The sequence below is a fragment of the Coffea arabica genome, chromosome 2e (assembly GCF_036785885.1).
Source record: "Coffea arabica cultivar ET-39 chromosome 2e, Coffea Arabica ET-39 HiFi, whole genome shotgun sequence".
Lineage (NCBI taxonomy): Eukaryota > Viridiplantae > Streptophyta > Magnoliopsida > Gentianales > Rubiaceae > Coffea > Coffea arabica.
The window spans coordinates 72,348,939-72,370,578 of record NC_092313.1 but is presented as its reverse complement, the minus strand read 5'-3'; the positions used below and the strand labels follow the sequence as shown (position 1 = coordinate 72,370,578).

General features: G+C 33.7%; 1 protein-coding gene across 1 annotated transcript; it reads right to left on the bottom strand.

Annotated features, from left to right (window-relative positions):
* Positions 1–1,261: 1,261 nt before the first annotated feature.
* LOC113732989 (rhodanese-like domain-containing protein 6) lies at positions 1,262–6,900 on the bottom strand. The gene is made up of 9 exons (XM_027259080.2): positions 6,578–6,900; positions 6,111–6,272; positions 5,591–5,696; positions 5,243–5,441; positions 4,609–4,690; positions 4,333–4,415; positions 3,454–3,586; positions 2,451–2,619; positions 1,262–2,149 (listed from the first exon to the last, which is right to left on the bottom strand). The coding sequence occupies exons 1-9, from the start codon at positions 6,794–6,796 to the stop codon at positions 1,410–1,412; spliced, it is 1,893 nt and encodes a 630-aa protein (XP_027114881.1). The 5' UTR covers positions 6,797–6,900; the 3' UTR covers positions 1,262–1,409.
* Positions 6,901–21,640: the final 14,740 nt, after the last annotated feature.

Genomic DNA, 21,640 nt, shown 5'->3' with positions numbered 1-21,640 from the left:
TCCTCATTGCATATTAGATAACAAAAATCTTTGATGCAAAGGCCCCTTACAATAATAAGTCAACTTTTTAAATAAATAAAAATGTATCTTAAGGGACAATAGAATATCTTTAATTGGTAATCATCCAAGTAACTAGCTCTTTCCTCTCTCCTTAAAAATTGCATATCAAAAATAATTTTTTTTGGCAAAAAGGAGAAAGGAGGAGCTATTTGCCTGTTCTTTCAATTAGGGATGTAATCGAGCCAAGTCGAGTTCGAGTATTACATCCAGCCAAGTCAAGTTCGAGTATAGCAATACTCGAGCTCGACTCGACCCTTATGTAACTAGGCTCGAGTTCGATCGAGCCTAAAAAATCGTAACTCGAGGCTTGACTAGAGAAAACCCCTTTAAACTCGAGATTCGACTCGATAAGGCTCGACCTTTAGTCAAGCCTTATCAAGTCGAGTCTAATCAAGCTTTTTAACTCGACTAAAAAAATGTACAATTCTGCCATTATGGAATTTTATTATAAAGACGAGTATATTGTAAATTCAATATAAATTATACCCATAACGGTAATTTTATAATTATAATATATATATAATTTAAATTATATATATTATTTAAATATATCTCGACTCGACGAGCCACAAGCCCCAAAATACTGACTCGAAACTCGACTCGAAAGTACATTCGAGTAGCTCGAGACTCGGCTCGAACTCGATCAAACCGAGTTCAAGCCAAGCCATTGACGTCGCTCGCGAGTAGTTCGGCTCGCATACATCCCTACTTTCAATCAACTAATTTGATTTTGGAGACCTAATTTCGTAAACTAATAATCTTTTTTTTTCCTGGTTACATTTTTACTTTTAACATGGCCAAAATCTTATAAATCTAGTAAATATCTAAAAAGATATTTCAGGAAATTCTTTTTTACACAATTCAACCTTTTTCTTTAACAGTGTGTACAAAAATTTCAGTCATTGCAGATATAAGAGCTCACCATTCAGTTAAAACATCGTGAATTTGCATGAAGGTTCACAAACAAGGATTGTTAAAGATGCAGCTGACATATAGCATAAAAAAATGTGAAGCATAGTACTTGGACTTTAAATCAAGACTCGTTGATTTTCAAGGATAGCTAAGGTTCCACTTAAAATTGCATTTTTTAGGAGTATTTGTCAAAAAAAATGAAAATTACAACAACAATATAATGTATGTAAAATAAAAAAATGATTGAAAACGTGTATAGGGAAATTTTCTTTGAAAAATTTCCCAGAGGTTGACAATCCAAACAGATTCTAAAATTTCCAATCGAGCACACTACACTGAACAGATTTCGATAGTAGTTCTCAGACAAAAGGGCACAAATCATAGTTTACAAGAAGGGCAGAGACCAGCCATCAAAATCCTGCAAGGACAATTTTCAATCATAGGAAACGTTGAAGAAAATTTTTTATCCTCTCAATATGTGGTGATTGTGTAGGAATTATATGACCTAAGTCATGCTCAATGATCTCTGAGCAGCCATCTTCAAATAATGAAGCAAGGTGTCTGCTTGTTTGGCTGTTGATTTGCCTGTCTCTACCTTTGCCATTGCCAAATATATGAAGGGAAGGGAGGTTGATTGATCCTTGCTGAAACCCCTCCATGTTAATGGCAAAGCCAGAGCACAAGATCACGAATCTAAAATCTACATCACCCTTGAGCTTCCCTAGTTGACCACAAAGTAAAGCTGCCATTGCAGCCCCTTGTGAAAATCCCAAGATTCCATCAAATGGACCAGCTTGAGAAAATACAGTTCTCAAATAAGCAAGCGATGCATCAAAACCTTCTGTCTGTTGTTGGTACTGTAGCAAGTCAAATGGAACGTCAGCCATAGTCCATCCAGCATCACTTTTTCCTTGATAATCAGAGCCAACCAGCCATGCAAACTTTTTACTGCAAACTTTTGGAGGACATGGATCTTGGGATGGTGATATACCATTATGATGGTCCGCCAAACAAGGTTGGTATATAAAGGGTAATTCATGAGGTGCATTAACAAAAACAAGCTCTGCTAAAGCTTTTAGCTTCTTTGCTAGCGATCCAGATCTTCCTTTGAAACCAGAAGCATTCTGTCGAAAACCATGCAAGCACAGGATTCTCAACCTTTTTGAGGTCCTAGAACCTGCAACATAATGACCTAATGTAGTCAGATGATTGACAAAGATAACAAGAATACTAAAATCGATAAAACATGAAAACAGAAATATGCAGAAACAGTTAATTTTGATCAATAAAAATGTCAGGACTTGAAGAATCAGCCACAGAATGAAAGGTTTAGAACATCCTATATATCTACGTGGCTCTGAAATTCTACTTCTCTGTTCACTGTGGTGGCATAAAATCAGTGTAATATGCCAGCTGAAAAGGGTTTTGATGTATTAAAAGTGATACTATACAACAAATAGCAAGGATACAGACCTTACCATTCACCAATGCTGGGGAAGATGGAATTTTTCTTTGATTTGAATTGCTAACAAGTTTGATTTCTGCTGGTTCAGATGCTTCTGAATTGTCATCTTCCATTTCTGAGACTGAGTCAACACATTTACCACTCCTTTTGCACAGTTCACAGATATATGATGGACTCTTTTTCTGCACAAAACAATAAAACTAGATTCACATCATGAGAAACTGCAAGAAACAGAAATCTACAATTGAACTCATTAGATGAATTCCCATCAGATTTAAACCATGAACCCAGATACCAGCTCTCCAGATCAGCTTTGTATATTCATCTTAACAGGCGGGGAAAAATAGGTAAATCCAGCTACAACACCATTTTAAGTCAAAACATATAGTATGCATCTACACACCATGGAAAAATCAATATAAGCTCTGTAAAGAGATGTGTAACAAGATAAAACACAAAGTATTCTCCCTCAGAAATCATTCCTACAACCAGACCTAACAGACCATGAATAGATTCATGCGTATGTTTTAAAGTCCTTGTTCACGTTATTGTTTGAAGATGAGATGTAAAAGTAAATATAGGTCTTCCCGCCACTTGCATAACTTGTGCAGGAAAATATAAGGGTTAGCATACAAAAGTAAACAAGACAAACAGATCAATGGCTCCACTTTTGCTCTCCAATACACTTAACACTAACTCTATTTAGAGGAAAAGAATTGAACAAGATAACAGTCGACACTTCCAGGAATCAATTCCAACTTGAATAAGAATTCTTTTGCTGAAAATGCAGGTTAATGACTTGGATTGGCTAAGAAACTTGATACCATAATATTGAGACAAAGTCCCTCAGGAAAAAGGAAGGATTAACAAGCAGATTTTGTTTCTTTGTCAAATAAAATTTGTTTTAGGAAGAATTTAGTGTCATGAATGAAAGGAAATAATCAGAAAGCGTTTAGAATCAAATTTCAAATTCATTCAATGTATAAAACTTTTAAGTACATTTCAGAAGTGCATACCTGACATCCATCACAGACTAAGACAAGCATCCTACAATATCTGCATCGGCATCGTGAAGAGTAGTCATCATATGAAGAGCCACAAAGGAGGCAGGTGCCTAAAACATCTGAATCTAAGCTTCCAACTGATACCCTGTAAGCCCAAGCAACAAACTGTTAAGCATCCACAATTATCTTAATTAACACCTATCTTCTGGTCAAGTATCCTATTAAATGGCAAAGCCAGATCCAAACCATTTGAAGAAACTTAAAACCAAGAAATAAGGAATACTCCAAATCACTTCAAAAATAGAGATTACAATTTGTTTTTCTTCTTAGCAATTGTTCATCCGAACATGAACTGGTTACCCACTAAGTTGGCTAGGAACCTCATTAGCAATAGTTCATACAGGTTCAAACTAAATGACAACTAAGTTGGCAAGGAACATTAACACCCTAATGAACTCTAAGATTGATGTCACTTTCAAGAATGCTGTATTTTAACAGTACAAAAAGGATATAATCAGCTATCAAAAATCCTAAGTTACTTAAGTTACTCGGAACAATTTTTTACAAAACATTATCAGTAACAGTGGTATTACACTGCTCACAGCTTTAGGGTTCAGTAGGAAAGAAGTTCAGAAGAAAAGAAAAGGAAAAAGAAAAATGTCCGTCACTTCAAAAACCCTTGACCTTTTATGTCTCTCCCAAAGTTTTGTGTGACCTAAAGAAGATTTTATCTGACTATCCACACTTTATCCTAGGTCTCTGCATTCTGGTCAAAATAAAGATGGTCCTTTAGTAACAAGTGCAGCGATGACAAAGAAAATAAGTCATAGCCTTATCCGTAGAGAAAGCATACCAATATCAATACAGAGAATCATGGAAAAATGGCCATACCTGTGGTCAAAAACAAAATTCTTTCCCTTGAAGAAACCACCATCTGGAAATTGTTCCAAGTAACGCTGAATGCCACCATATAACTGCAAAAAGGTTTTCAGTTTAATAAATACATTAGCAGAATTGCCAAATGGCTCCTCAACTTCTTTAAAGGGCATCATCCAAAAAAAAAAGACATTATCCTAACAGAAAGCAAAGTACATGAAAACACAAAGAACAAAGAAGTTCAATGAAAAGACACAGAAAGAGAAAGGACACTAAATCACATCATCTCACCTGAAATACATTTTCAAAACCAACACCTTTAGACTTAATATAAGCTGAAGCCATCTCACATCTTATTCCTCCAGTGCAATACCTGTTTAGTATCAAAACCCTCTTGAAACCAGATAAAGCACATATTTTGATGCAAAGTCATTGAGTAACATAAAAAGCCACTCAAACCTCTTTGCCTATAAGTAGGACAACCCCAATGCTATATCATCCATGAATGAGCATAGATAAACTTAAATTAGGGCGAACAAAAGAAAAAGCAATTATCAAGGGGGATAACTGAAGGAAGAAATATAGTAGTAGGAGCAGCAGTGTGAAATACACGTACTACGGAAAAACTCAATAAAAGCAGAAAAAGAGAGGTCTTCTCCAGTGAGGCATAATGGACAAGAAATGAACTATCACCTTAAGTTTTTTACAAATCCATTCATTTGCCACCAAAATATTAACATTAGCACGGCCATGCACTACATTACCCATTTCATAGAGTTTTCTTTCCAGTTATTTTTTTTGCCCCACAGAAACCAAACAAATCACAAAATAGAAGAGGAAATATAACAGGTATTGTCAGCTCCTAACATCTCAAGGTAGAATAATTTCAGACCAAGGGGGACAGGAGATTCAAACAAATACTTACATAAGAATACTGTTACCTCGCAGTTGCTCTGAGTTATCATCTATCCAAGATGGAAGATCACTATATTGCCGAATTTGGGGATCCAGAGTTTTCACATTTACATTCTGGAACTTCCCAATTCTAGTCTCATACAAATTCCTTGCATCTAACAGGATTAGCCTCCTATCAGAACTTGAATTAGATTTATCTTGAATTTTTCCTGACAAAAATATTCAGAATAAGGAAAGTAGCAAAATAAAACCTCATTTTATCTCATCTGCGCGAAAATTGACAGCCAAAAAAATTATAATCTTCTGAAATAGTAATGCTAGGAGATGACAATTAGAAGCATAAGACACATGTAAATACCAGCATCTTGAAGGACAGAATGAAGCTCAACTGCAGAAAGATGCCTCCCGGCATTTGAAATTTCTGGTGACTTCAATAATGGATTTGAACTTAAAGTGACGAGTTCCTGAGTACAATAAGTACACATTATCAGCAGATAAAGGTTATGCAATACCAGAAGAATAAGGCACAAACTTTTGATACCAGAGTAATTTGATCAGCCCAAAAATATAGATGAATAGATAAAACAGACGATAAATAAGGGAAAGTTGGGAAAAACAAATAACTGCTTATAAAATTTGGTGCTGAGCAAAACCTTTTTCAGCAAATACAGAACACAATCACCAAAGCCACAAGCATTTCCCTTTTTAAGATAACCAAAGCCACACATATCATGATGCCGCAAACAAATGGCACAAGCATAAAGTAGTCACAACACCAGTCCTGATTGAAAAAGACCTATGCACCATTTCACATCAACTATAGAACACAAGCAATAGAATATATGAGCAGCCCTAAACTAACAAAGAATTCGCACAACCTTAACAATCCGGACTGAGAGTGAAGTGAACCCGCATTCTCTGGCAACCTTGTCATTCAAAGGTTGATGACAAGATGCAAGCTTGAAATCTGTCCCTTCGAACAAACTATTAGCCTTCACAGCCTCAATGTGCTTCTCTAGTGCCGACATTTTCCCACCAACCTAAACAAATCAAACAATTCCAAAACAATAAGAAACCATCCACTCCCATTTCTCAGGCAAAATTAGGAGGAAAGAAAAAGAGCAAACCAATAACGAAAAAGGTGTGCAGCATGAAAATGACCAAATATATTGCAAAACAACAAGAACCCATTTATTTCCACAACCCCCTCACATTTCATTTTGCAGCCAGACCAAAAGACATAATCAGGAAAAAATAAAGGAAAAACAAAAGGAGCACTGAAACAAGAACAAGGCAAAAGCTAAAAAAGAAAGGGCAGATATTAATATACAAAAAAGCTACATACGGTGACGTTGACGCCGGTGGGGGAGAGGCGAACGCGGCCGAGGAGGGAGAGGGAGTTGCAGTTGGAATTGTAAAAGTCGAGGAGATGCTGGAGGTCGGGAATGGGAGTGTTGAAGTATTTGTAGTATAATAATACTCCATAATCTTCCTTTTCTTGTTGTCGTTCTTCGGCTTCTTCTGGATTTTGACTGAGGATGATGGTGCTGTGATTTGCTGCCATTACTATTGAATTGCTGAGTAGCCCAGGTTTTCTTTTCTTGCTATGTTCGGAACTTCGGATGCTGGAAACAAATCCTCGTACAAGGAGCAGGGTACCCTAAGAAATAACAGGTGGGCACTTCGAGGAATTTATGCGAATAAAAGCGTGGAATGTCGAAGTAAGAAATCGTGGAACGTCGGCCAAAACAAGGCTTCCTTTCTTTTTCTTTTTTTTTTTTTGGCCTATAAATATCTACACTACTTGTGTTGGCTTGAAAGGTGTGCTTTTTGGATGATTGTATACAACTTTACCGTAACTTAAGTGTGTTTGATAAAATTAAAATTTAAAATCTGAATCTACCAAGTTATTGAATTATTAAATATTAAATCAAATATATTTGAGTGTATATTACATTCACTAATAAATGAATACCTTATCATTTATTTTTTGGAGCAAGTTTTGTCTAAGAAATTCAACAACACTAAATTTGATTCAGATATTCAATTTTTTGTTATCAAATGCGTCTGATCATATTAACATTTAAATATATTAAATTTAAGTGATGAATTGGATTATCAAACAGCACCTTAGTATAGAATCAGTAGAAAATTTTTTGTGTATTTGAGAGAGAGGGAGAAAAGAAAGAAAGGGGAAAAAAGAAAAGAGTCACTGGCGCCGGTGAAGACGGCGGCCAGCAGTCGGTCGACGGTGGAGGTGGTGGTAGACTTTGGTGTGAGGAGGAAGATGAAGAAAGAAGATAATTTTTCTTTGTGTCTGTGTGTGTGTGTTTGGATTCTAACTCAGGCTGATTAATGTCCCTACCTCATTTGTACATTGACATTACGTGATGATATGTAGGATGATGAAATTTAACAAGTGATTTCATTTTTTTTTTAAAGAATTGACAGTGATTCTCCCGGTTTGTTTGGATAGGGTATTATTTGGAATAATTACTGTAGCACTTTTTGTGATGTGATGTATGTGAGATAAAAAGATAATTGGAAAGATAAAAAGTTGTATTGGAAATTGTAATGGTGATATCAGCAAATATATTTGGCCAAATAATCTACTATCCAAACAAACCCGAACAATTGACTCATAATGATTTGAACTCGTGATTTCACTTAAATAAAGCCCTTAATTGAGGTATTAAAGTCCTTAATGTCAGATTTGAGAGTTTCTTGATCTAGATCTTGAGATTTATACCATGTAATGTAAAACTTGATTAGTATAAAAATAGACATTAAACCAACTAATAGACACTAACATAACGATATTATTTTATCATAAAGATTAGCGCTAGTAAGTCGTAACGAAAACAAAATACGGACTTGCATAAACAGACAAGTATTATACTAAAGACTAACAACTTGTATGGTTAACCAAATGCTAGATAGATTCAAGTATTCAACTTTAGTTTTAGTTACTCTAATTCTTAAAGAACATAGGATTTTTTTTTTTTTTGCGCAACGATAGAATTTCTATAATCTAATCTAGCCTAATCTAGGGGAAGGGAAAGAGGACTCGATATGAGTACAAACTCCATCGATGAAGGTCAATTAAGATCGCCACAAATTATGACAAATTTTAGTGGGAGGCAAGGATTGAACCTTCCAAGACTTAAAATGTGTTTGAGTTACCAACAGCCCAAGAGGCTGTTGACTTAAAGACCATAGGAGTTTTCCATAAAATAATGCAACCTCGTGGAATATGGATGGAGAAAAGAAATTATATACTATGAGATCAAATATCTTTGGTCTGCTTCAATGGGTCAACTGTAGATGGTAATCTAATAAGTGCTAATAAACGCTCTAACCTGTAATGAAATTTGGAACGGTCAAACCACGTGGAAATGCATCATATCGTCATAGACTGACAAGGAACCATATCCATTTTCACATCGAGAACCAGCAAAGGTTTTGTTCGAATGCAATTTTTAATTATCTTTTATTTTATATATATTAAATTATTATAGTATAATTTTTTCACAAAAATTTCAGAAAATAACAATCTAAACGGGCTCTTACAAAAATGTAGGACTTGTTTGGCCAATTTATTGCTTGGCCACCCAAAACATAACTACCAGTTGAAAAAATGGAGGAAATGTTAAAAACAGGAATTCATCAAAATTGAACAACCTGTTGCTACCAAACATGTAATCCAAAATAATGAGATATTTAATTCCACATTTATTTTCCAATCCATTTAAGGGCCTTTTTCTAATAGTTGATGTGTTTCTTGGATCTTCATGTTGTTCCTTTCCAAACAAAAGGGGAAAATGAGAGAGAACTGATGAAAACTTTAATCTTAAGCTATTTATATTCATGTTAGAGGAATTAAGATCATTGGATTTAAGGCATCCAAAATGAATTTGCTGGAACTTGCAGAACAATAAACTACTATGAAGTAGTGTAGTACACAATCGTTCAAGTAATTAAATAAACAAGATATCTTCACTCTGCCAGAAAAGATCAACGAAAAATTTGTAGATTAGAACAGTATAGGTGCTATCGATTGTCAAAAAAAAAACTTCAATGGTAAGTGTAAAAAATGGTTATCTAAGGCTGTGTTTGTTTCGAATGAAAATTTTTTCCCTGAAAACATTTTCCATAACTGGTGAAAATATATTTTGTGGTAAAATATTTTCTCCATTGCAATGTAAAACAACTTCCTTAATTAAGTTACTGAAGTTATTTTCTGGTGGCTCAGGACTCTAGAGTCCACCAACATCAGATTTTCATTCTAGATTGCTCTTAGGACACTTGTTAGAGAAACCCTATCTCAAATTCCCCTTGATTTTCATGCTTGATTAGATTTGATTGTTAAAATTGGATCTTGAAGTCTCTAAGCTCTCTATTTAGAACTACGGTTCTACTTTTAAGAGGTGAGCAGATAGACTTCATAATTCATGAAATGGGGCATGGAGAGGTGGTGGGCTCTATAGAAGAAAGTTCCAACATTGCAGTTCGGTTGCACGGGAAAAATCCACTTTTCGTCCTTAAATTTTGAATTAAGGACACATTTCATTTCCAAACTTTTAGACACATCACATTTAGTATATGAATTAATTTTTTTATCACATTTAGTTCAAAAATGATAAATTGATTAATTTGGATGGAGAAAGTCACGTATTTAGCACGTGACCGTTAAGTAAAAACAACTTTTCAATCAAAAATCAACAGCTACGTCAGCCTTCTCCTTTCAAATTGAATATTTTACCGTTTTTGGACTAAATATGGGTGAAATACTAAATGTAGTGCATCTAAAAGTTTGAGAACGAAATATGTCCTTAACTCAAAGTTTAATGATAAAAAATGAATTTTTCCCGCTTGCATATGGTGTTGCTGTTTGATTCATAAAACATGTTCCCCACTAGTTAATTGGCTCTATGGACATGATGAAGACCGAAAATGAAGTAGGCGGGCCTTACGGTTTTGGGGAAATTCTTTCCAAGCCATTAGTAAACCAAACACATGAAAATAAATGGAAAAATGGTTATTTTCTTGGGAAAAAAATTCATGGAAGATACTTTCTGCAAGAAGATATTTCACACAGTACCAAACACGTCCTAAGTTTTAAATCAACCAGACTTCTAGGCAAAGCATTTCGTGTTTCCGAGAGAGTTTTAGTTTTCTGCAACAAATCTTCTGTCATACTATTTTTTATTATATTGTTATTTTTCTTTCATAACTATCATATTTTAATTCTTTTTATTTTCTTAAAATCCAATAACAATTGATTGAACAATACACAAAATTTAACAAATTCAAATACTAGTTTTTGAATCCTTCATTTTTTGGATCCTTCATTTTTTCAAAAACTAGTTTTTCAAATACTATAAAAATTTTTAAAAAGTACTCTAAAAGGTACTTTAAAAAGCAGTCTAAATTTTATTTAATGTTTAAAAAATATTCCAAAATATATTTTAAAAACTCTACTACTCTTAAATATTCCAAAATATACTCTAAAAACTCTGCTACAGTAAAATTTTTTAAAAACACCCCAAAAAACAACTAATCCAAACGGAGCAGAGATTTTTGAAGAATTTTCTGTTGTATTTTTTATTTTTCTATTATATATTATTTTTTGATACTATTGTATTTATTTTTTACTCAATTAATAGTTATTATATTTTAAAAAAATAAAAAAGAACTAAAATATGATGTTTATGAAAGAAAAATAGTAATATACTATAAAATAAAATAGAGAACAATACAGAAAATGAGACAGAAGATTCGTTGCTCCAGTAGTCTCACCGAAAAAAGGCCCAACAACATTTGCATGAGTAAATTAATTTGCTCCTAATCATACGATCGTATTTATGATTTTAATTGTCACATCAGTTTATTTGGGGAGGATGGTGGTTACCGGTTGAATTATTAATTATTTTTCTGTGCTTGAGGAATTCAAATCATGGTTGTTTTGGAGCAGCTTGATAAGATGCTTTTCTCGTGTTTGAAAGCTCATCCCTGAAGGCATTTGCCATACATGCACATCAGCTAGTGTTGAAAAAAGAGATGCTTACACTAAAAAAAAAATTTAGTATACTGCTGAAAATATGTAATTGCTTGATTGAGTAGTGAAGTACAAGCTGGTGATCTGATCTGAAATTTTGCACAAGACCTAAACTTTTGATCGTTGACTTATGAAATGTTTTGATATTAAAGATAATTATAAAATACCATTTTTAGTAGGTAAATGAAGGATCATCCATTTGCTTTAATTAGATTAGGCACCCCAATCCCATCTTATTTGAGTGCTAACTTGCTAGTATGTCATTATTTGATAATTCAATTCAATACTTAAATTTAATGAGTTCAAATTTTAATATATTTATACGCGTTTGATAACTGAAAATAGAACATTTGAATTAATTTAGTGACACTGAATTTTCTAGGCAAAACTTACTCCAAAATATAAGTGATAAGTGAATAACTTATCATTTAATGTGACATACATTCAAATGTATTAGATCTAGTACTTAACAATTCAATAATTTAATGGAATCAAACTTCATATTTCAGTTTTCTCAAACACACCTTAAATTATATGTGTTGAGAGGAGGGATATGTTGGCTGATACAAGAGGAAGGAGTGTGAATGGAAAATCTCGATTCAAAACCTCCTACTTACACGAAAAAAAAAGAAGAATATATGTGTTTTCAAAATGACATAAATTAATATCTTCACAAGAAAGTAACGTGAACAAATTTTGATCGAAAAACTGACTTGTTTGGATTACACTTTTTGAGATTTTTTTTTTTTTTTTTTTTTTTTTTGCAAAAGAATAAAAGAAGAAACTATAACTTTTTTCTTTGAAATGTAATATATATATATTTTCTTTTTGAAGGAAATATTCTGAAAAAAAGTCCAAATTTTCTTTTTTCAGAAAAATGCAATAGAAACAAGGCAGAGCGTAACATCAAGGGCAACATAGAGAAGCTTCCTCGTTGCTTTACTTTCCTTGTTTGTATTGATGCCACTAATTGGGCAGAATTCAGCTTCTGTCTCATCATCGCAAGGGCACTTGTCCCATGTAGTTGGACACTAGTTTAGCAATCAATATACACTAAGAGCTTTTCTAACACATGGCTAACTAGCAAAGGAAACGAGAAAAAAATTCGATGGTGTAAATTAATCTGCCGTGTACCAAGATGTGCCAATATTTATGAGCTAGCTAGTGGTGTTGTTCATGTCTAATTCATACTAGGAATTGCTTTTACTATCAAGGAGGAGGAGGAGAAGAAAGTGACATGACATATATTAATTAGCCATGAGTGAGCATGAACAAAGTATTATCCAGTGCAACTTAAGGGCCAAGTTTTTTGGAAGACTAGACTGCAAATAAAGAAATGGAATTGGAAGTAATGGGATTTTGGCTTGACTTTTATTGTATGTTCATATTGCAGTATTTGATTTTTTTAATCAGAGGACCATCTTACTTTTCCAAATGGAAAAGGATGGAAACACCACTTTTTTTTTTTTTTTTTCTTGTCTTTCACATGTTGTTGATCACTTGCTCTTGTGATTGCCCGGCAAACATTAGTTTATGAGGGGTTGGTTACCTAGATTACATGGAGAAAAGTAAAGTAGTATCTAAATGCAAATTATTAATCCAATTTTGGAGACAATGACAACCTTTTCTTTTTGCTTTTTTTTTTTGTTACTATTGAGTATTGAAAATTGTATATCCTTTTAACTTGAAAAAGAATCCAAAAAAAAATATATACAACATTTTTAGCCGAATATCTTTTTTTTCCCTTTTTCTTTTCGCAGTATCAAACACAAATTGAAATTTCAACGGACTATAACATGTCTATTAGAATTTTGAAATCCACATCTCATGAGATTTTGATCGAGTTTTCACGCTTTTGTATAGGCATCATTATAAAGATCTTTTGTATTTTTCAGATATGTTCATAATTTTTCGAATTTATTGTATCTGTAAAATATTCAACAATTTGTTAATGAAATTTGCTTTTTATATAAAAAAAAAATAAAATTTTTTTGTTGTCTACCTTTTCCAATCGAATATGTTCCAAATTTTGAGATTAACAAAGTGGAGAATGTCTATCTGTAATTCTTGACATGACTGGTCATAAACAGACTTCAATTTGATAATTTCTACATGAAAACCCTATCATCAAACCTATGGAAAACAATCAATCATAATCAAACTTATGCATACAAGAAAAATGCATATATGTTCAACAATAGCATTTTCCTGTCAGATGATAATAATCTGGTAAATTTTCCACATTAACTCATCATCCCCCCGTTAACTATAGTGATAGAGTTTTGATTAAGGGTTTAAGCGAATTTAATCAAATTGAAAATGGAAGACTATAGTGTTCAAACTTATTTATTTATTTCAACAAACCTAAAAAAATGTTTTCAAACTCAACCCGTTTATTCTTAAACCAAATTCAAATGAGGTTTATCAAGTCAAGTTTAAATAAGATAAATTTTGTATACATAAATTTCACATTTTAAGCTAATTGAACAAAAACTCTTGCAAAATTTGGTTCATTTATCAAACCAAAATGGATTGAAGTATTACTAATAGTTTAGTTCCTTCTTGAACCCTACTTTTGAAGACTCTGAGATTATATATATATATATATATATATTAAAATACAAAATGAAATTTGCTTGGAAACAAGCATCACATGCTGATAATTAAATAAATCAACACCTTCAACTTCTTATGTCAGATGCGCACTGAACCCATAGATCCCATTCATCCCAAATTACCGCATTGAGGTCCCCCCATTCATCAATCTAAAGGACTAAACGAATCGAACGGTCCACATCACTCGCCCCTAGGCCCATCCAACAACGCAACATATTCTATCCCCACCCCTTATCCTCCATTTTCAAAAATCAAAATTGCCCCCTCACAAATATAAATATAAACCCGCCCCCCCCTCTTTCCCAAAAAGGTATTCTCCCACATTCCACATTTCTCTGCTCCTACTACCCTGTAGAAGCTGCAGATCTTGGGGGGGAGAAAGATTCTCCATTTATTAATCATGGCCTCCGTGACGTCAGCTTTCCGGTGGTTGGATGAGAGCTTATCACTACCAACGTCGTTTATGCGATGGCCGAGGCTTTTCGCATCGTACTTGACGCCTAACTGGGGCCTCCACGGCTTCAGGTTCTCGGCTTTAGCACCTAATCGGTGGTCCCCGCGCTTCTGGATGCCGGATTTCTCGATCATTGACAATGTTCTGTGGTCCTTCGTCACCGCCTTCGAGTCCGTGGCGCTCGTCTCCATGCTCTGCTTCTTCTTCCTCTTCTGCGGCTGCACTATCTAAACTCCTATTCAGTAGACTCCCGTATGCTGGTACTTTTCATTAATTTTAATATAGATGTAGCATAACCTTCTCCTTGCGAGGAAGGCGGGACTGCCGGAAAATGAGATCTCCGGCGAGCTGCTGCTGCGGCTGCTGGGTGCGGAAATTCCGGCGTTTATTTCTGTTGAGCGTGTTTTGTTGGGCACTGCGGTGGAAGAGATGATGGCGTAGCTCATCTCACGTGGTTAGCACGTGGGAACGTGCTACGGTGCAGTATGGAATAGGCTAAGACTGTAGAGTAGAGGCGAATCAGGGTTTGCGTTGGATTCGGTCGAGGACGAGGGTAGTTTTGTCAATGAAGTGAATTTTTTTGCCCCCCCTTTTTTTGGCGTTATTTTTGGGTTTGAACGAGTAATGTAAGAGCAGACTAATGTGCAATTTTGATGTAGGGTTTGTTGTTAATGACCAAAATCACATGGTATATTGTAGTATAAAAATTGTGCTTTTATCCTTGTTGTAAAGTGGTGTTTTGTTTGGTGTGATTGATTTCTTAGATGCTCCTTTTTAGAAAAAGATACTATGCCAGAATGCATTTCATGTGAAATAAGCATAAAATGACCAAGAAAAGGTTGTCAAAAAAAAGAAAATGAACTAGAGCAAATGAGCATAAAAGTATGGTACTTTTGGGCAAAAAGATGTAGTGGTATCAAATACTAGCATCTCCATAAACAAACTAGGGTTCAATGATTGTGGAAAACAAATTCCTATTGCAAAATTAATGCTAGAGATTTGAAATTTTAATTGACCAATTGGCTCTAAGGGTTTAAACTTGAAAGATTTAAGTGACTTGTTTGGATTATCATATTTTTTTTTTATTTTATAAATATATTTTTCAATCATTTTTTTACATTACGTATATAAAAGTGTTATAGTATATTTTTTTGTATAAAAACTTCAAAAAATAGCAAAGCAAATGGACACGAACTGCATACATGCCTTGCATTCTTGTATTTGTGTGATCGTGGTTGAGGAATTCTTCATTGCTTGGGCTTGGAGCCAAAGCCTGCATCCAAGGATCGTGTGTCACATGCTCCATGCATGACATACATGGTTGGCCTTGCAATTTAGGTATTCTTCTACATGACGGGCTCAAGATTTGAACTCATTTTGTCGATGGTGAAGCTTTTTATAAGCATTAGTGGTTAAGAGCACATTCAATGTGTGTGTAATTTAAAAATGATTAAGATAAATTATTTGTATATAAATTTTGTTCGTTACATAATTAAAAAATATATAAATTTTTTATCAAACAATTTTGATTTATAAGGTTCCTCGTAATATTGCACTCCTGGGATGCATTTCAAGCTGAGTTTGGCCAAACAGTCCGGTATACATGTATTTCCTTCCCTCCAAACATGTTGGATCTTACACTCCAAATTCTTATCCTTCAAGTTTCTAATCTCTTTTTTTTTTTTTTTTTCAATTGGAAGGTGTCCGGATCTCATCCTGACTAATCCTACCAACCCCGAGGAGAGCGGGCCGCACCGATCATCAGGAAATTACCCCAGGCACCTCAAGTTTCTAATCTGCTTGACAAGATTGAAGTGAGGACTATTGCAGTTTCCATCTCTCACCAGTAAGATGCTTGTTAGAGAATCTGATTCAAGGACCACTTTTCTACAGGCTGCTTTTTCCGACCCAATTAGCATAACTCCGCAAGTCACACATTCATGGCTCTTGCCAGGTTTATACAAAATCCTGGGTGCTATGAACAATATGCTGGAAGTCTGAAGAAGACGATGATACGAATCTATTATTTGCTTATTCTTTTTTCTTCCAATTGATGTAAAACCAATTAATAAGTAAATATTTTGAGTAACCTAAATCTTAGAAAAGGAAAAACCAATAAAATGATTAAGCGAAGAAAGTAAGATACATAAACCTTAAAAAGAACAAAAAAAAGAAAACGATTTAGGGCTCAAGAATGAATTGGCAAATACTCTACTTGGGAGGAATAGTATACAAAACCAGCAGCAGTAATTGGGATTTCGCATGAGGTGGTTGGACAAATCAACAAATTAAAAAGATACCTAATGCTCAGGCACCCATTAACTGTTCAGGACGGTCCTTCTGATGACCGTTCCTGCTCGTCTCCATACTGACTACTACACATCACAAAAGTTGTCGAGTAATTAAACTACTGCTAATGATTGCACCTTGGGATTTACACTTTTTTTTTTTTTGGCTCTAAATAATAATTAATGGTTGTTCATTTATTTGCGTTTAATCAGCCGGTGAACGGGGGGGCACTCGAAGAAGAAATTCAAATTCAGGCCGAAAAGGCATTCAAAAAGACACTAAAAAACAAACCTTGTCCTTGTCAAAGGCTGGCTTTCTCCAGCCCACCACTACCCATACAAATGGCGGGAAGGCTTCTGAATCCACTTCAAATAGCTCTATTGACATGAGATATACTACCTAATTTTTTGTCCGCACCGAATTTGAACTCACCAATTTTTCAAGAAAGCTTGCACAGGAAACGCTCTGCAAAAACAAGTGCCAAACAGTACACTGATAGTACTTAAAACAATACATATATAAGTGATCAGAAATTAGGCGTGGGGATATGTTTAAACTGTAGTCATAGTTGTCAAAATCGCGATCCGGATCGTAGGATCGTACGTGGGGATATGTTTAAACTGTAGTCATAGTTGTCAAAATCGCGATCCGGATCGTAGGATCGTACGATCCTACGATCCGGATAACCAAAATCGATCCGGATCGTATGCAGAGTCGCAAATCATATTAATTTTTGCAGGATCGCATAGAATCGTAGCAGGATCGTGTAGGATCGTGCAGGATCGTGCAGGATCGTGTAGGATCGTAGGATCGGTAGGATCGTACGATCCTACATTTTTTTGTAAATTTGTGAAATACGAAGCTCCATTTTGCAAATAAATGAAAATATTTGTGGTATATTTGTAATTTATCAAAGAATTGCAACCTTTAATTGCAATTAAGAGCTTTTGGTAGGATCTTACGATTCTACGATCCGATCCTACGATCCGATCCTGTGAAACTAAAATCGATCCTACGTAGGATCCCGATTTTACAAACCTTGACTGTAGTACGCTTCTAATTGATTTGTAGATTTTATGTCCATTTTATGGTATTAGATATATATATATATATGAATTTTTTATATTTTCTTATTATTTGAAATTTACGTGTAGAATTTATTACTCTAACAAAAAATTCTACTATTTTCGTCTGATTCCTCTATTTGAGTATGCTGAGAGGAAGGTCTCGCGTTTAGTTGTTTGTAAAAGTTTAAGTTTAAATTTGGTAGGCAAAGATTTATGCAATTTAGGGGATGGATGATAATGTTTAAACTTTATAGTTGACCCGCTAGAGCATAGAATTAAAAAAAAAAAAACTTTTCCCTCCTTCCAATTCTAAAATCAAATATTTATTACATATTTCAACTTTTAGACATCATTTGGATTGAGGGAATGGGAGGAAAAGTAAGAGAGAGGAATTAGAGGGATTTATTATTATTATTATTTATAAAATTACTTGGATTGATTTTGGATGAGGGAGAGAAAAGGATAGAGAGGAAAAGGATCTAATTACTTTGTTTTCTTTCTAAAAGTAAGCGGGAAAACAAAGGAAAAGGAACCGCATTTAGGGTCCGTTTGTTTCGGGTGAAAATGTTTTCCAGGAAAATATTTTCCTAATTTCCCGTGTTTGGTTGCACAAAAGTTACTGAAAACATTTTCCTATGTAAAATATTTTCACTCATCTTATGGAAAACAACTTCCCTTCCAAACTTACTGAAGTTGTTTTCCGAAATGCATGCATTCCGCCTGTAGTATGTTCCAAACTTATTGAAAACATCTTGTAATATTTTTTTTTTTAAAGTGTAAATAGGAGGATTCGAATCCAAGATCTCTTTCTTACACTCTCTCCCCCGTACCACCCAACCCTCCCCCTAGTATATTCAAAATAAAAAAAAACCTCATCCTGCTCATCCTATGCTAGTAATTAATTATGTATAATAGGGACATTCTTTTCTAGAGAAACTTTCAGTAGTGAAAGTGCAAGATATATGTCACAATAAGCATTGCATGTGATTGATATTTGACACTAAATGACCAGCAATTTGTTTATTGCTTAAGGAGATATTTTTTATTCATATATACATTTCTCCAAGATTTTTTAAAGTTAAACAATGAGATAAATTTTCTTATTTTGCATGGGAAGAAGTATGTAGTTATAATGTGTAGAAAGTAAAGATAGAGATAAAAGTGAAAATATTTCAAAAGTTAAACAAACACCAGAAAAATGAAGTAAGAAAATATTTTCAATAAGCTAACCAAACACCTGAAAATGATGAAAGGGAAATGATTTTCATGGAAAATTACTTCCACAGAAAATATTTTTCCAAGGAAAACATTTTACTTCCAACCAAACAGACCCTTAATAAAAATAATTTAAACATTTTTAATAGACTGTTTTCTTTTTCTTATTTGTTTCCAGTTAACTAACACTTGATCTTTTCCTTCCTCAGTCCAAACAAGATCAAAAGTAGAACCTGTTTCTTTCTACTCTCCTTTCTTTCTTTTTTTTTTTTTTTTTTACTCGTGTCTTTCCTTTTCTTCAATCCAACCCACACCTAAAAGGTTTTGCTTTACCTTGCTTTTTTGTAGAAGCTAAATAAGTATTTTAATTTACCCCCTTTTTTGACCTTTTAGCCAAGGTCAACAGGCTGTGATTAGAATGATCTCTTGAAAACGTACATATCTAGCGGAAATTTAAACGTACGGGATGTTCCCTGTCTTTGATACATGTTCATAGGCAGGCATGACTAGGAGCAGCGTCGTCCTTGCGTGGTACATTTCAATTTTTCAAAGTTTTTTTTTTGTTTAACACAGGAAGTATTCCAACTTTGTCAGACTAATCTTCCTACGCTTGTGCACCCTGTCCCTTAAATATACACAAGCGATAAAGAGATGATTCGAACACACGACCTCAAGACCTAACTAAACTACCCCGAAACCATCCTAGCCAATCTAAGAAGCTAATTTTTCTAGTCTTGTTAGAGAACAGAACCGAGACATCCCTCAAGAGTTTTACACATTTAAGAGCCACTAATGATTGAACTGCAAGCTGGTCCATGAACAGCAGTTGCTTACTATTTTGGAAAAATTTAACTCTTATTTGATTATCTTGTACCCTTTTTTTTCTTTTTTTGGTAAATTTGGTTCTCCAGTGCCCTTCTGGAGCATTGAGATGGGAAAATCTTACAATCCTGTATCAGAATTAAATGAATCTTATAAAGGGGCCTTAGGAAATTCAGAAAAAACAGGATTTGGTTGAATCTGATGTTTGAGATGGGGTCCTTAGAAGTGCCAACTAAACTTCCACTGGGCCGGATGTTTAAGGTCCAAGATTGTTTTAGCCCCGAATGCTAAAAAAAAAATTTTGTGGTAGAATTCATAGGAGAAGTTCATTAACTATAAAACTAGAATTTTGCCCATGTCTCTTTTCTTATTTATTGTGAATTTATACCAATATGAATAATTTAAATATGAAAATTAACAACAATCCTATATGTTCATTCATATTAACTTTAAAAATTAATGTATTTTAAATGTTCAATTATTTACTAATTTTTAAAAATTTGTTAACATACGTTCATTATAATATGATAGTATATGTCAAATAATGTATTCCATATCAAAAACTTGGTAGATATTCATTTTTTATAAACATTCTTTTAGATAATTTAAATTTTTATAATGACCATAAACCTAGAACTATATATCCATATTTAATTAAGTAAAAAAGATCCAACAATCCAGTTTTTTCATCAATAAATATTTAGTTTCCAACAATATTAGTAAATTTGTCGGTGTAACAGTTAATTTTCTTTTTTGTACTAAGTTAATTCAAAATTAAGGGAAGAGATGATGAACAATTTGAATACTAATCAATGATATGGTGGTGAAAGGAAGTAAATTATGGAATATGTAAGATTTTAATAATTGTGATTTGAAAAAGATTTTACTATAGTTCTATGTAATAATTACATAGAAAGCATTAAGATAAGATTAGTTATTTTTTAAAGTTATTTTAGATATCATTAAGAAAAGATTAATTATTTTTAAAGTTATTTTAAAATTAGGGATAATTTTTAAACATATAATATAATATTCAATATAGGTAAAACCCAAATGACCTGTAACTCGTTAATTCTCTTCAATTTGGCATGTCACATAAGAGTGAAAAATAATTCTGATTAAAATAACTATTTTCATATATATATATATATATATATATATATATATATATATATATATATATATAGATTCTCCGAATATAGGTTGAGAAGCCGAAGGGAACGTGGTAAAATTATCAAGCGTTTGAACTTTTGAAAAATACAAATTTAATCTTTTTTTCCCACAATTTAACTTTAGTTTCTGGTTGTCCAAAGAAAGAAATAAAAAACAATAAGACGTTGGATCAGGAGTTCATGTGAAAGCAATGGAAAACAATCATGATGTGGAGCAAGGATTGAGATACAAAATAGTCCATTCTTGTTCATCAATTTCAAAGAGAATTCATCGATGCATATCCCATTCAAGTTTTCATCCACCACGTACAGACGTACTAGCTACTATACCATAATTGTTCCTTGGTCACCAGATGGGCTCAAATTTATGTACAATGACGGAGCCAAGGGGGGCAGAGGGGGGCCATGGCCCCCCCTAAGTTTTGAGAATTTTAATTCATAATATGTAAATATGTGTGTAAAATAAAATTGGCCCCCCCTAAATTTTTTCAATTTTAGTTTATATTATGAGAGTTGATATATATATATATATATATATATATATATATATATATATATTAGTCATCTTTGAATGGAATGGCCTGCAAGCTTTAATTTGCCATGAATGTCCATATGCCTATTACATTCATTGTTTGGCTCATAGGCTTCAACTTGCTTTAGTTGCAGTTTCTAGAGAAGTAGCTTCTGTTCACCAATTCTTCTCCAATTTAGTTTT